Raw genomic sequence first — 14805 nt, 5'->3', positions numbered from 1 at the left:
CACCTTGTGTAGGTCTGGCTTCATAGTCACATGGGTACATTTGAATATGTGCACTTGAGTATTCATACAGTTTGAATGTCCTGTCATTATCTGAAGTTTTGATGTGTATGTGCCCTTGAGCATGAACCGTGCACCCATGTATGATCCAGTTGATGAGTCCCTGTTTGTTTGCTTGATCAGACACCTGCTGTAGATTGTGGGCACATGTAGGAGTTGTTTCTTGTGCAATGTGCAGTGTGTCGACATGACCTTGCAGTCCTAGGGTACACTTACTTGTTGTCCACATCATCTGTGAGTATGCAAAGAGTGTCACTACAATGTGTGTGTTGTGGTTTTGTGATCAGCCATGGCTCTTGCTTACCTTTGTGCTCCCTTGCAGCCTGTTTCAAGCAAACAAACATTCTAAGAGACTTTTCACATGCATTGATGTCAATTTACACTGTATTTTGTCCACTATGTGCTATTCGGAGTCATGTTTCGGACTAGCTGATATAAAAGTATGTCAGTCCCAAGATGCAACCACCACATTGCTGGATGATAAAGATCATCGTAAACCAGAAGTAATCAGTCTTAATCCACTTTCATCTTCATTCAAAGTTTTATTATCCGTTTAGTCAAGTAGGTAAAACACGGTAACTCCAATGTGCAAATGTGTGTATAATGCCGCAGCCTTTAATACAGCATTTCGGATTCCCACGCTTTATCATAAAGTATTTAACCCAATGCATTTCGGACCTTTGGCCTTCGTCAGGGGTATCTCTGAAGTAAAGAAAAAACATTGTATCAAGAATTGTTTTTAGTACCTCTAAATAAACATACTCAATTAATAGCTTGCCTGTGTAAACTTGAAAAAAGCCCTCTCTAGTGACATAATTCATCATCACGTTAAAGCAGCAAACTCAACTTCTCGTTCAAATCCATCCCATTAATGCTGCCTTAGAGTCAAAATCATTGTTAATTGTTAACCCTTGTTAGACATGATGCATGCGTTATATTGTATCCCATTCCTACATTCAACATTTAAAATCGTTCGTGTTGCGCTCCTGTTGAACGAATTGTAGCAAGTTTTCGAAAGGTTTTCATCCCGCTACGGTTAATATCCCCGATGCCCTACCCCCTGTTATCATGTGTTACTCCACTATGCTTATTCCTGAACATAAATCAAAATACCTAAATATAAAACTCAAGTATTATTGTAAGATAATATAATTCAATCAGTATTCCCAAAAACAGTTAGAGATACCACTCGTTCTTATAAATGAATAAATGTCCGTTCAAGTTATAACCAAATGCTTTTTAATCCTCTGGTGCTGGGTCGATATTGGACATCAAGCATATCGTTTCCTAAAGCTCTGGTTCCATCTTAATTAACTCTATCATCAAATTACACAAAGACATTAAATAATTAAATACATTTTACACGTACACAAAAAAAGCTCGAAGAGGCAATGTAGACTATAAACCAAGTATATAGCTCAGCTGCCAAACAAAAAACAATCTAGGATGAGAGGAGATCTTTTGGTTTTCTGATCCTTTCTTTTAGAAGTTGGAATGTAGAATAAGTACAGCCAAATAGGTACAGCCAATGCGTTTCACCCTTTGCGGGCTTCTTCAGGGCTGCAATATATATTTTGCATGGATTTGGCTTTTGTATTGAATATAATGTTACATCTGGAACATAAGAAATTGGCAAAGTGCACATATTATAAGTTTAGAGCAGAAAGCAAGTGGTGCACTCACTGGCAGAAACAGACTTCAGTCCACAAAATGCAGCTAAGGTTACATTTTTAAATCACCTGTTTTGGCACCATGATAACAAACATATAGAGAATTTGACTTCCAGAAGAGGGTTGAGAAAGCAGCTGTTTCCCAAGACTGCCAGGGATTGTGGAAAACATAGATCATCGTTGTTCAGGTATGAATTTCTTAAAAAAAGTGGACTGTATGTTACAATACACCCTTTCTTTGAATTTAGAAGAATTAATTCATAAGAGGCTTTTAGTGGTCTTTCTATCTTTGCACGTGTCTATACGCAAAAGGACTGGCTTAGAAACACAACTTCTACAGTTATCTTGCAACACTTTACGTGTACCAGTTATTATTAGCTCCAATTTGGGCACTAATTCAAAATATGTCTTAGTAAATGTTTTCAAATTGACGCTCATGTGATCTAGCAAACTTTAAGATACGGTTTGGTGTTCCGGGAATGCTTAATACCTGAAAAGGAACATAACTGAAAAGGAACATTTTACTTGGATGACAAAAAAGAAAAGGGCACTTTTTCCACCGATGTGTGGAAAAGTAAATTTTGCCATGTTCTGTGTCCCTACGTGTTCCCCATCTTATGTTATATGTGCATGATCAATATGCATATATATTCCCTTATGATCGATTAAAGACGCAATTATAGTTGTGTCCAACTCTAGTATGCCAGTTTCCAGTTCTCGTGAAAGCTACGAGTATTAGGCCTATGTAAACCTATGTTGCCACGTTTCACAGTGTGCACGTTAATTCAGAATAAAGTCCCCGTTTCTAGGCCTCAAAAGGGCCCGGACTCAGATTCAGCTCCTGTCTCCTGAACCCTCGCTGAGGAGCGATACAGCCCCCACCTGCATCCCTGACCCTTCACTTACTTCCTGCCTCACAGTGCCTGGCTCTGCCTCCCAGTCTGCCAAGAGTATGTTATGCTTCTAGTTATCAGTCCAGCCCTCCTTCTCTGCATTCCTAAGCTACTGAATCGCATCAATAGTTTCAGTCATAGTCTAGCCTTTATGTCTCCATGTAAGAGAAATACTGTATTAATGGTCATCGAATATTCCTCGCACCCGCACTACATGTAGAATAATGCATGCACCAGTCTTAGAGTCTGTTAGCCTTTGCCCTGATAACTTTTGGATTCTATCAACATGTTCTCTAAACATCAGATACTAGATAGTGTTTAGGTACATGTCGCTCTGACACTCCAGACTTTAGTCTCCTCTTCTAGTGCAGAAGTCATAGCCCCCAGTTCCTCCTGGTAACACGTCATTGCCAGCTTGCGCGCACCACTAGGTTAAAGGTCCCAGCTCCTTAGGTAGCCCCCTCCATGTTTCCGCCCCATTTATGACATATTCTGTTACGTTTACATCACATGTCTATGTATACGCCATGTACACGCCTCTTGTTACACCCATTTTATGCCTTATCTTTCGCGACTGCTACAAACCCCGCCTACTGCTACGCCTACTGTATTGACTGTAATGCAATTGTTTTAGTATATATATGTTATGCACTGTTATTAAAGTAGCTGTTGTCCCAATCCTGCCCCCGGCAGCTGCCATCCTATTCCCGTGCAGGTTGTCCTGTTCCTGTCCTTTATGATATATTAAAACCTGCAAAACTCCAGCTACCTCGAATCTTGACTCTTATTTATTGAGCTATCTGTTTATATCGTATCCAGTCAAAAATAGATCCGGTAATTAATTATTTATTTACCACATAATGGCGCCCGAATAGGGACTTGCCCTTTCCCCACGCGCCGGAGAAGCCACGCAAGCCCCCTGACCCTCTGCAGCCGTGACGGAACCATACCGTGCACGTGCAGATATTTCTGCTTCAAGTATCCCTCAGGCCCACGGAGGAGACGGAGGTTGCGGTCCAGCATCCAGACGAGGCGGTGGAGGAACGCGGCGAGTCCCGACCAGAGCCCAAGCCGAGAGTCCAAGGTCCGAGGTATCCGGAGGCCCACCCGTAACTGAAGTCCGAAGTTCGTAGTCCGTCGTCGTAGCAGTCCAGTCCAGTCCGAGGCCTTCCGTTCTTGCTGCCCGGTGAGTACCGTTGCTGGGGTAGTATCTAGACAGGGTCAATTAATTTGTTTCTGGTCCGTGGGTTTGGGTACGCAAATCCAACACGAAGTGTCCACCTAGGTGGATGCGGGTCCTGATGTGTCTCTTTATGGGACCGGTATGTTTCGTACTGTTTCAGCAGTGCATCTAGTAATTCTAGTAAGTTCTGTTCTCGAGAAATTCATGTGTTCCAGGTAATGTTTCTGTCCGAAATGTTATTTTAAATGTTATTTTTAATGTGTTTTCAATGTCGTGGTATGAATGATTTGTTTTCTCAGTCATTATTGTGTTTATCGTATATTGAATTGTGTTCAGTATTCTAGTCTAAATCATGCCTCTGTTCTCCAAGTTACGTCAGTTAAGAACTAGAAAAGGTCTGCTCGAGGAAGCAGTTCCTGTCCCGCCTAGGGACAGTCCAGGTCATTTTATGTATCATAAGCATGGCATAAGTGCCATATTATATCTAGACTTATGGGTAGAGTACACCAAGGAATTAGAAGAGAAATATAGATGGCCTGTATCAGGCACATGGGATGCCGAGTGCATCATGCGAGTAGAAGAAGCATTATGGAAAAAGAAAGCCAGACAGTCACAGAAAGATGCCATCGAGTTATGGCGCAAAGAATCTCATAAAAGAACCGAAAAAGAATTCAGAAAAGCAGAATTAAGTAGAGAGTCCTCAGAAAGAGCCCAAGAAAGGGAATTAATCGAAATAGGTGAACGAGTTAAAAACGAACAGTCAGACAGACAGAGGAATGCCCTTATTAAGGGTATGTACCCTCTTCTTGCCGAGGGTTTGCCAAAAGCAACCCCGGAGGCATCCATTAATTTCCCGCCATCATTAGTTCCAACCAAGCTACGTCATAAACCGACCGCAGCTGATATTTTTCTCTCGTCCTATTTGGACGACACAGTCCCAGAATATGCAAATCCTGCTCCGCCAGCTCCTGTAAATAATGTAATTTCTGTTCCTCCAGCCACCGGGGCACCTGTTACAGCACCTGTTACGGTACCCCCGGTCCAGCCTACAGTACAAGTACCCGCTACATCGGTCACTCTGCCAGCACGAAGAGTATCAGTCGACGATTCCAGTTTAGGGGCCGCGGGGGGAGGTCCTCCTGGTACCCCGCCGCCACACAAACGTGTAATGTTAGTCGAGTTACATGAACGTGCGTTACAGCGTACGCCCAAACATCAGTCCGTTGCAGATATCAAGCGAGCTCTTACCGAATGCCGTTATGATCCAGTCCCAGGCGATGATAATATGGTTATATATTCATTGCGCGTAAGACGGGTGACCGAGTATTTGGACACCCTACCGAATATGAAAGAAGATCTAGACAGAATATATCGTTTTATTCGTACAGGAGAGGACCCAGAAAGTATTGGCGAAATCATGTCTCTAAGGAAAGCTGAGACTCAGCTCATGCTATTAAAGTTTCTAATTAATTGTCTAATAAGGGAACAAGATTATCCGACTAAAGATCCGACCGAAATGAGAGTTCTGACAAAATGGAGTGATCATATAGCCGAGGGAAGACACAAGACACTCAGTAGTATAGAGAGTATGTACAAGAAAATTCGTAAGGAAATAATAAGGTTACACGAGAAACGCAAAGCAGCACAAGTAAGCGAGAAAGAAGACGACTCTCCTACCGAAGAGGTAGACGACGAGAATCCTTCCAGAATAGCGTATGTAGGTAGAACTAGACTTTCCGACCGACATTCACGTCTAGAACACAAGAAAGTTTTCTCTCTTACAGCACCAGAACAAGGTTCTCTAGAGCAAGTATTTCAAGCTACCGATCACATTCTGAAATCACGAATCGGTTATAGTGAACTTAGTACCATGCATGAACAAGAACTAGCCCGATCAGCAGTCCGATGGGCTACTGATTCTACCACTTTTCCAGATGAAATAGTGGCACAAATGTTTCTGAAGCTGCCCCCAGCCGAGCAGCGACTGGTGGGTATGTATATGATCCAACACCTCATTACACTGTATGAGGGTCAGCATTCTGATCCAGGTCCGTTACATGATGTATTAAACGAGTTACTACAGTATAGATGGAAAGGTCTAGGTACTGATTTAATTAGTATCATTCTAGAACAGCGCCACAAATACCGAATGTTCCTGAATCCGCATTTTGTTCGTGTCTCACCCCCCGAAAGTAAACCATTCTATATAGACAGACAGCATCCGTTACGAGAAGTACACCCAGTTAGGACAGCGGGTGGTGAAATGCAACGAGTATTTGTTTACACCCCGATTACAAAGATGGAACTCTTAGAGATGAAGAAGTTAATTCCCTGTCACGACAAAGATCCAGCAGGGTTCCACCGTGAATTAAAAGACATGCTCCGTATGGGAGAATACACGTATCCGGATATAATTAAAATGTTAAAGGTCCTGTTGCCCGCGGGCATATATGAAAAACTCAAGGAAAAAGAATGGGAGGTGGGAGAGAAAAAGATAGATTGGACAGCTCTAGAAGCTGAAGATAATACACGTGTACCAGGTACCGGTCTAGGAGACAAATGTAAAGAATTGCCCGAGTTACTGATTCAGGTTTTGCCAAGATTATTAGCCACGAAAAAGGAAGACTGGGATGCAATCTCAGCCTGTAAACAGAAACCAGACGAAGATACTAGTGATTTTTATTCTAGATTTGAAAAATGTTTTATTATTAACAGTGGTTTGAAGACAAGTAGCGAGTCGTACCCTCATCTTTTTGTTACCAAACTAGTCGAGAATTCAAGTCCACAAGTTAAAAATAGAGTTTTGAAAGTCGAAAGTACCTGGCAAACTAGTACCCCGTCCCAAATGCTTCAGATGCTCCAGTATCACCAGAATAGAATCAGAGAAGAGCAAGAACACGAAAGGAAACATATGAAAGACACGAAAATGAAAGTACTAGTTGCACAATCTGTTCCACAAGACAGTCAGAAGAGGGGTCCGAATCAAGCCAGTCATCCTGCAGTTCCCGTTAAAGGGACCTGCAATTATTGTAAACAGCCAGGTCATTTTATAAATGAGTGTGCAGTTCTGAAACACAACATAGCTACCGGTAAGACTAAAGAAAGACCACGTCCGCCTAGACAGGAACAAGTTTCACAGACTTCTCAGTCACCACAGAATGCACAACAGACAGTTCCAGTACCGCAGCCTATCGCTGCAACACAGCATGTTACACAGCAGATGTACCAGTATGCCCAGGCAGAGTATCCAGAGTATCAACAGTATTCATGAAACAGCCTAGAGAGGGAGGTAGGCTTGCCTCTCATCGAGATACCTGTAGATCAAGAGGGTCCCTATGTTCACAGTCAAGTATTAGGGAAAGACAGAAAGTTTCTGATTGATACAGGGGCAAGTAGGACTACAATCAGTCATGACGAGGTTCCAGGGGCTCCGCTCTCAGGCTCAAGAAATGTTTCCCTTGGATTTTCAGGAAAGCCAATTGTTAACGAAATTTCAAAACCAGTTTCTCTAGAAGTTGGTCCATTGTCCCGAACTACTGATTTGTTACTTACGAAATCATGTCCAGAAAATTTGTTAGGCATTAAAACATTGAAAGAATTAGGTGCAGTTATATGTTGCTCCCCAGAAGGAGTCCGTTTGTTTTTGCGTGACTTCAAAGGTCACAATGTATTACGTGATTTTGATCCAAGATTACTGAATGTCCCGCAGCATCTATGGGCGCAAGGTCCAACTGATGTAGGTTTTATGCAAATCACACCCCATCGTGTGACTCTCAAACAAGGTATAGTTTTGCCACGAATCAGACAGTACAGATTGCCACCTGAGGCTGTAGCAGCCTTATCCAAAATTATTGACGAGCTCATTGCTCAAGGAGTGGTTGTAGAAACTGACTCCAATGTATGTAATTCTCCTATCATTCCAGTCATGAAACGTACTGATCCAAATGCACCTCCAGTATATCGATTAGTGATTGACCTTCGAGAGCTTAATAAATGTATCATACCCCAGTATCCAGTAGTCCCAGATATCTCATCCCTATTGACAGCCATTGATTCTGAAGCTACATTTTTCACTGTCATCGACCTCAAGAATGCATTTTTCAGTGTTCCCATTCATCCAGACAGCCAGTTCCTTTTCGGATTCTGTTTAAATGGAAGGAGCTATAAATTCACACGAGCTCCTCAAGGTTTCACAGAAAGTCCTAGTGTTTACAGTCAAGCACTTAAGAGACAACTAGACAATATTCACATGCCAACTGACACTGCCCTGCTCCAGTATGTCGATGATCTACTGATCACAGCCCGTTCTGAACGTGACTGCGAGCGTGCGTCACTTACAGTCCTGTATTTTCTAGCCGAGATGGGGCACAAGGTGTCCCCTTCGAAGCTTCAATTCTGTGTCCAGCAAGTGGTCTACTTAGGACACTTACTGTCCAAGAGGGGTAGGCAGTTGACACCTGACCGTATCCAGTTAATAGCGAGTCTTCCTCAGCCCAAGACCCAGAAGGAGGTACGAGCTTTTATCGGCCTCACTTCCTATTGCAGACAATGGATTCCTCAGTATGCATTTCTAGCCAAGCCACTGATACAGTTAACGACACAGGAGGCAGCCGTATCGACTGTCCTCCCTTGGACCCAGGAACATACACTTGCTTTTAATGAGTTAAAGAAAGCTTTATGTCAAGCTCCTGTTCTAGCTACACCGAACTACAGTAAGCCTTTTACACTTTTTGTTACTGAACGTGATGGTACAGCATTATCTGTTCTCACACAAGATCAAGCAGGACAATACAAGCCCTGTGCTTATTTTTCGAGCACATTAGATCCAGTAGCCCAGGCTCTGCCTGCGTGCCTCAAGTCAGTTGCAGCCACAGCACTAGCTATCAGACAAAGCGATTCCATAGTATTAGGACATTCCCTGACAGTACAAGTTCCACACTCTGTGGAAGTTCTTTTAAACCGAACACAGACTCAGCACTTGACAATTGCACGTTTAACAGGTTATGAACTGACACTGTTCCAGCCACACATAGAAATCAGACGCTGCAACGTTCTAAATCCTGCTACACTGTTACCGTCAGTTACTTCAAATCCTACCACACATGACTGTGTGGAAGTAGTTAACACCATGACAAAGCCAAGACAAGACCTGACAGATATTCCATTACCAGATCCCGACCTGACACTTTATGTGGATGGTTCATGTATGAGAACAAGTACAGGAGAACTAGTAGCCGCGTATGCAGTGACTACTGACACTGAAGTTATAGAGACACAACGTATTGATATCCTGTCCGCTCAAGCCGCAGAGCTAGTCGCTCTGACCCAAGCCTGCATACGTGCCAAGAACCTGAAAGTTAATATTTACACAGATTCACGTTACGCATTCGGAGTCGTACACGACTTTGGAGTGCTCTGGCAAGAAAGAGGTTTTATGACTTCTCATGGAACCAAGATTCAGCATGGTCTTCTCATTCAAGCTCTGTTAGATGCAATACATTTACCGACAGCTATCGCTATCATGAAGTGCAAAGCACATACGAAAGTCACTGACATTATTTCCCAAGGTAACGATCTAGCAGATCGAACAGCCAAGCTCACAGCCCAGACTCCAGACATTCCAGTTAACATGACACTGACACACACTCCAGATCAGACTATTTGTATGACAGTTAAGGACCCTACACAAGATGTCATGGATATCCAGTCACATGCTACTTCCGAAGAAATCAAGAAATGGTCCGAACAAGGAGGGGTCCAGACAGATCAGGGATGGTTTACGAAGGGAAAAGCCACATGGTTTCTCCCCGACTCAATGGTTCAAGTCATTATCAATACCGCACATAGTCCTGCACATTTAGGAGAAAAAGCTATGTTAGACAGTATCCAGAACATTTGGTTCAACAAGCATTTACGAGCTGCAGCTAAGCAGAAAGTCCGTACTTGTATGATATGTTGCCAGTTCAATCCAGGTAAAAGTGTCCCCGTGGAACAAGGTGGATTCCAACCTCCTGACCACCCTTTTGAAGTCCTCCAAATGGATTATATTCAGATGGAGCGATGTCGAGGTTTCAAGTATGTCCTTGTAGTTGTATGCGCTTTGTCCAGGTGGACAGAGGCATATCCAGTCCCAGATTACACAGCCGCGACCACTGCCAAGCAGTTGGTTCGTGAATTCTTTCCTCGTTATGGACTCCCTAGGGTCGTGTATTCAGACAACGGCCAGCCATTCTCATCTGAACTAATGAAGCATGTTTCCCTTCTGTTAGGTTACCAGTGGAAGTTCCATTGTGTACGCCATCCTGAAGCAGCAGGTCTCGTAGAGAGACATAACCAGACTCTGAAAATCCGCATTGCCAAAGTTTGTAAAGAGAAAGGTGTAGACTGGCTAGTAGCTCTGCCAGTCGCTCTGTTTTATATGCGCATGGTTGCACATTCCAGATCAGGTCTGTCCCCTTATGAGGTCGTATTCGGCCGCCCCCCAAATATGTGGGGTACACCTAGACCCCGAAGTATTACAGATGTTTCCAGTAATATGCTGACAGATTACCTAGCTTCCTTGATGTCTGCCCTACACTCTTGTCGTTCACAGGTTGCCGCCGCATTTCCAGACAATACCGAGGTGAAACCGCATGAAATCGTTCCAGGAAACCTTGTCCTTGTAAGGAACTTTGATCGTTCAAGTCCGCTGGAGCCTCGTTGGAAGGAGCCAAGACTAGTCCTTCCGACCACCCGCACAGCCGTGAAGTTGGAAGGCCGCAAGGGGTGGGTCCACCTGTCCCACGTCAAGAAATTCCATGGAGTTCGAAAAAAAACATTGGACTGTTCTATTTCTAAGGACTGCCTAAAAATTGACTTTGAATCCAAGCCTCCCCTGTTAGAGGAAACTCCGCAGCAGGAGTATAAAAAGAAACTCAGGTCTAGTAAAATAATTCAGCCAGTTTAATTGTCTAAGTCTCCCTCGGGTGAAACGGTTAGACAGGTTTCTGACATGTATGAGATAGACCCCCATAGTGAGAGAGTTAGTCAAAACTCTATCAGATGTATCGTTTTTCTAAGTTTCATATTATTTCTAAGTCTTATGGTTACCTGCACAAGTTATGCATTACATTTGTGTTTTCCAATTTCTTATGTAAATAAGTTTTCTAATGCTACAGTAGAGCACACATTTAGTGATCTGCCTCCTCACGAGCTATCCTATCGCCTCGCTATGCGTAATAACACATTCATCAGAATGTTACACTATTCACACCAGACCAGCAATGCCACTAATTGTTGGGTGTGTGGTCGACTCCCCCCTTTCCAGACACCGAAGGGAGTTCTGCCACTCTTTCCTTATCCGTTTTCACATAATGGTTCGTGTGGAGCATGGTCCACGTTAACGTCATCCTCAACTGATATGTCCCTTCTGAATAGTACATGTTTCCCAGACAAGCAAGGTCTCACCCATAGAACAGGGTTAGATCTAGAAAATGAAGTTTATAATTTAGGTAATTATTCTTCGAATTTTATGGTCCTGAATGTTCAGTCCGATACTACTCCAGATTTACCTGCTATTTCAGTACTACCAGTCAAAGGCGAATTATGTGTCCGAAAGAATGGTTCCGCACATGTAGGACATAGTGATTGTACTACTATTGTCAAGTATAGTGACAGTGGGAAATCTCTTTTCAAAGCCTCACGTCATTCTTATTTTGTTTGTGGTCAGACCGCATATGTTCGTCTGCCCCTCGATTGGGATGGAACATGTTATATTGCCTTCCTACTGCCACCAGTTTTTCTAGCCCCATCTGATTATCATAGAAACACACATCTAGTACACATTAGACATAGAAGGGAGATCGAGTCCCCAATTGTCGATCAAACTGAAACTGCTCTAGAACAATATCAAGACTTTAATAAAGGTTTCTTCTTCTTTATAGGACCTATCCAGAATAGTAAGTTAATCCGTAGATTAACCAGAACCCTTGAAGCAGTAGTGAATGAGACTACTTCTGCTCTAGGTAACTTAACCGAAGAGCAATCTGCTATGAGATTTGTCGTGCTCCAAAATCGTCTCGTTCTTGACGTCATACTGGCCGATAGAGGAGGAGCATGTAGAGTCATCGGATCTAGTTGCTGCATTTTCATTCCTAATAACGCGCCGTCTGTTTATTCAGCTATAACCAGACTTCATAAAATTGCCCATCAGTTACACCAGAATCCAGGCACCTGGACATGGTCCGGTTGGCTCTGGAGTATAATTTCTGCCTGGGGATGGAAAGTATTGTCATTCCTAGGTATTGCAGTAATGATCATATTCAGTTGCTGCCTCTGTATACAATGTGGCCCTGCGATTTGCGGCATTTGTGCTACATCCTGTATTCCTAGTCCTAAGTCCCGTTCCAAGACAATTCGAGACGAGCAAATGATGCTATATGAAATGATAGATGGTATCATGAATATTGATGTTTCCTGATGGAAACGTAGTGACAAGGAGGGAATGTGGAAAAGTAAATTTTGCCATGTTCTGTGTCCCTACGTGTTCCCCATCTTATGTTATATGTGCATGATCAATATGCATATATATTCCCTTATGATCGATTAAAGACGCAATTATAGTTGTGTCCAACTCTAGTATGCCAGTTTCCAGTTCTCGTGAAAGCTACGAGTATTAGGCCTATGTAAACCTATGTTGCCACGTTTCACAGTGTGCACGTTAATTCAGAATAAAGTCCCCGTTTCTAGGCCTCAAAAGGGCCCGGACTCAGATTCAGCTCCTGTCTCCTGAACCCTCGCTGAGGAGCGATACAGCCCCCACCTGCATCCCTGACCCTTCACTTACTTCCTGCCTCACAGTGCCTGGCTCTGCCTCCCAGTCTGCCAAGAGTATGTTATGCTTCTAGTTATCAGTCCAGCCCTCCTTCTCTGCATTCCTAAGCTACTGAATCGCATCAATAGTTTCAGTCATAGTCTAGCCTTTATGTCTCCATGTAAGAGAAATACTGTATTAATGGTCATCGAATATTCCTCGCACCCGCACTACATGTAGAATAATGCATGCACCAGTCTTAGAGTCTGTTAGCCTTTGCCCTGATAACTTTTGGATTCTATCAACATGTTCTCTAAACATCAGATACTAGATAGTGTTTAGGTACATGTCGCTCTGACACTCCAGACTTTAGTCTCCTCTTCTAGTGCAGAAGTCATAGCCCCCAGTTCCTCCTGGTAACACGTCATTGCCAGCTTGCGCGCACCACTAGGTTAAAGGTCCCAGCTCCTTAGGTAGCCCCCTCCATGTTTCCGCCCCATTTATGACATATTCTGTTACGTTTACATCACATGTCTATGTATACGCCCTGTACACGCCTCTTGTTACACCCATTTTATGCCTTATCTTTCGCGACTGCTACAAACCCCGCCTACTGCTACGCCTACTGTATTGACTGTAATGCAATTGTTTTAGTATATATATGTTATGCACTGTTATTAAAGTAGCTGTTGTCCCGATCCTGCCCCCGGCAGCTGCCATCCTATTCCCGTGCAGGTTGTCCTGTTCCTGTCCTTTATGATATATTAAAACCTGCAAAACTCCAGCTACCTCGAATCTTGACTCTTATTTATTGAGCTATCTGTTTATATCGTATCCAGTCAAAAATAGATCCGGTAATTAATTATTTATTTACCACAGATGACTCACACACTATGTCTCTATATTTCTAGTTGCAAAATGCAGAAGGTTTAGCCTCACAAGTGTCTGTTGCAGGCTCTCACCAGAATGGGAAGGTGTTCTTCAATCCAATCTTTTCAGGGCATTTTTCATGCTCTTGTTCCTGAGGCTGTAGATCAGGGGGTTTAGCATGGGGATAACCACAGCATAGAACACAGAGCTCACAAAGTCTTGCTCCTGGGAATTCCTGGAGTTTGGCCTGAGATACATGTAGAGGAGAGTCCCGTAGAAAATCACGACACACAGGAAGTGGGATCCACAGGTGGAGATGACCTTACTTCTACCCATCACAGATTGGATTTTAAAAACTGCACAAAGAATGGAACTGTAGGAGAATAGAATAATGAGAATGGCACTCAATGTGAACAGTGCAGAAAAGGCGAACAACATCATCTCATTGCTCCAGGTATCAGTGCATGACACCCTATAGAGGGCCACAAAGTCACAAAAGAAGTGCCTGATTACATTGGCCCCGCAGAAGGAGAGTACAGATATGTACCCAGTGTTAATCACACAGCTTACAAGGCTGGCAACATACACCCCCACCACTGACCACAGGCAGACCTTCTTGGACATTATGAGTGTGTAACGCAATGGGATGCAAATTGCTACATAGCGGTCAAAAGCCATCAATGATAGAAGGTTGCTCTCTGATGTAGCAAAGAGGGAGAAGGAGGATAGTTGGGTAAAGCAGCCAGGGGCAGAAATAGATTTCCTCACTGCCAGGAGGTCAGTCAACATCTTGGGTGTGATAGTGGAAGAATAACACAGATCAATAAAGGCAAAGAAGTACATTGGTGTGTGAAGACAACGGTCATTTGTGATCAGAAGGATAATTCCAGCATTTCCAACAATAGTGATGATGTAAACAGTGAGGAATATCAGGGACAGTAGAATTTCCAGTTCTGGGACATCTGTAAGTCCTGATAGGAGGAACTCCATAAGCACAGTGTAGTTACTGCCTTCCATTGGATGTGGACATGTGCTAGATGGGGCAAGACAGAGTATCAAAAGAAACAATATTGATAGAAATAGAATATGTTAATGCTTTTCAATTTACCTATAATTATGGACAACAAAACAGGAATTTTCATGTGCCTATAATTCTTGTTAACAACCAAATACTTTTTAGACTATTTTGTTTGACTCTGACTTTAAACTATAGACTTCTAAATAACAGGAGTGTTCTATCAGTTATTCCCACCTGAAGTCATAGGATGATTTTACAAGTTACAATGCCATATCTCATATAATTATTTCAGACATTACTAACAATGTGCAGATCTACTGTAC

The 14805-nt window shown here is 43.0% G+C and overlaps 1 protein-coding gene across 1 annotated transcript; it reads right to left on the bottom strand.

Annotated features, from left to right (window-relative positions):
• Positions 1–2136: 2136 nt before the first annotated feature.
• LOC144760442 (olfactory receptor 5F1-like) lies at positions 2137–14481 on the bottom strand. Its single transcript, XM_078646532.1, has 3 exons — positions 13581–14481; positions 3728–3768; positions 2137–2217 (listed from the first exon to the last, which is right to left on the bottom strand). The coding sequence occupies exons 1-3, from the start codon at positions 14479–14481 to the stop codon at positions 2137–2139; spliced, it is 1023 nt and encodes a 340-aa protein (XP_078502658.1).
• Between the last annotated feature and the right edge of the window lie 324 nt (positions 14482–14805).

This window comes from Lissotriton helveticus, chromosome 1_1 (genome assembly GCF_964261635.1).
Source record: "Lissotriton helveticus chromosome 1_1, aLisHel1.1, whole genome shotgun sequence".
Taxonomy (NCBI): domain Eukaryota; kingdom Metazoa; phylum Chordata; class Amphibia; order Caudata; family Salamandridae; genus Lissotriton; species Lissotriton helveticus.
The sequence above is the reverse complement of the archived record's forward strand: the minus strand, read 5'-3'. Positions and strand labels throughout refer to the sequence as shown.

Bases quoted from the DNA above. Each gene is read 5' to 3' on its own strand.
- LOC144760442 (XM_078646532.1), bottom strand. From the start codon at position 14,481: ATGGAAGGCAGTAACTACACTGTGCTTATGGAGTTCCTCCTATCAGGA. The intron at 3,769-13,580 runs ATTGAAGAACAC...ACTGGACTGGAC, and splicing joins AAATGCCCTGAAAAGATTGG to TGCTACGACGACGGACTACG. The intron at 2,218-3,727 runs GTGGGCCTCCGG...GTTCCTTTTCAG, and splicing joins ACTTCGGACTTCAGTTACGG to GTATTAAGCATTCCCGGAAC.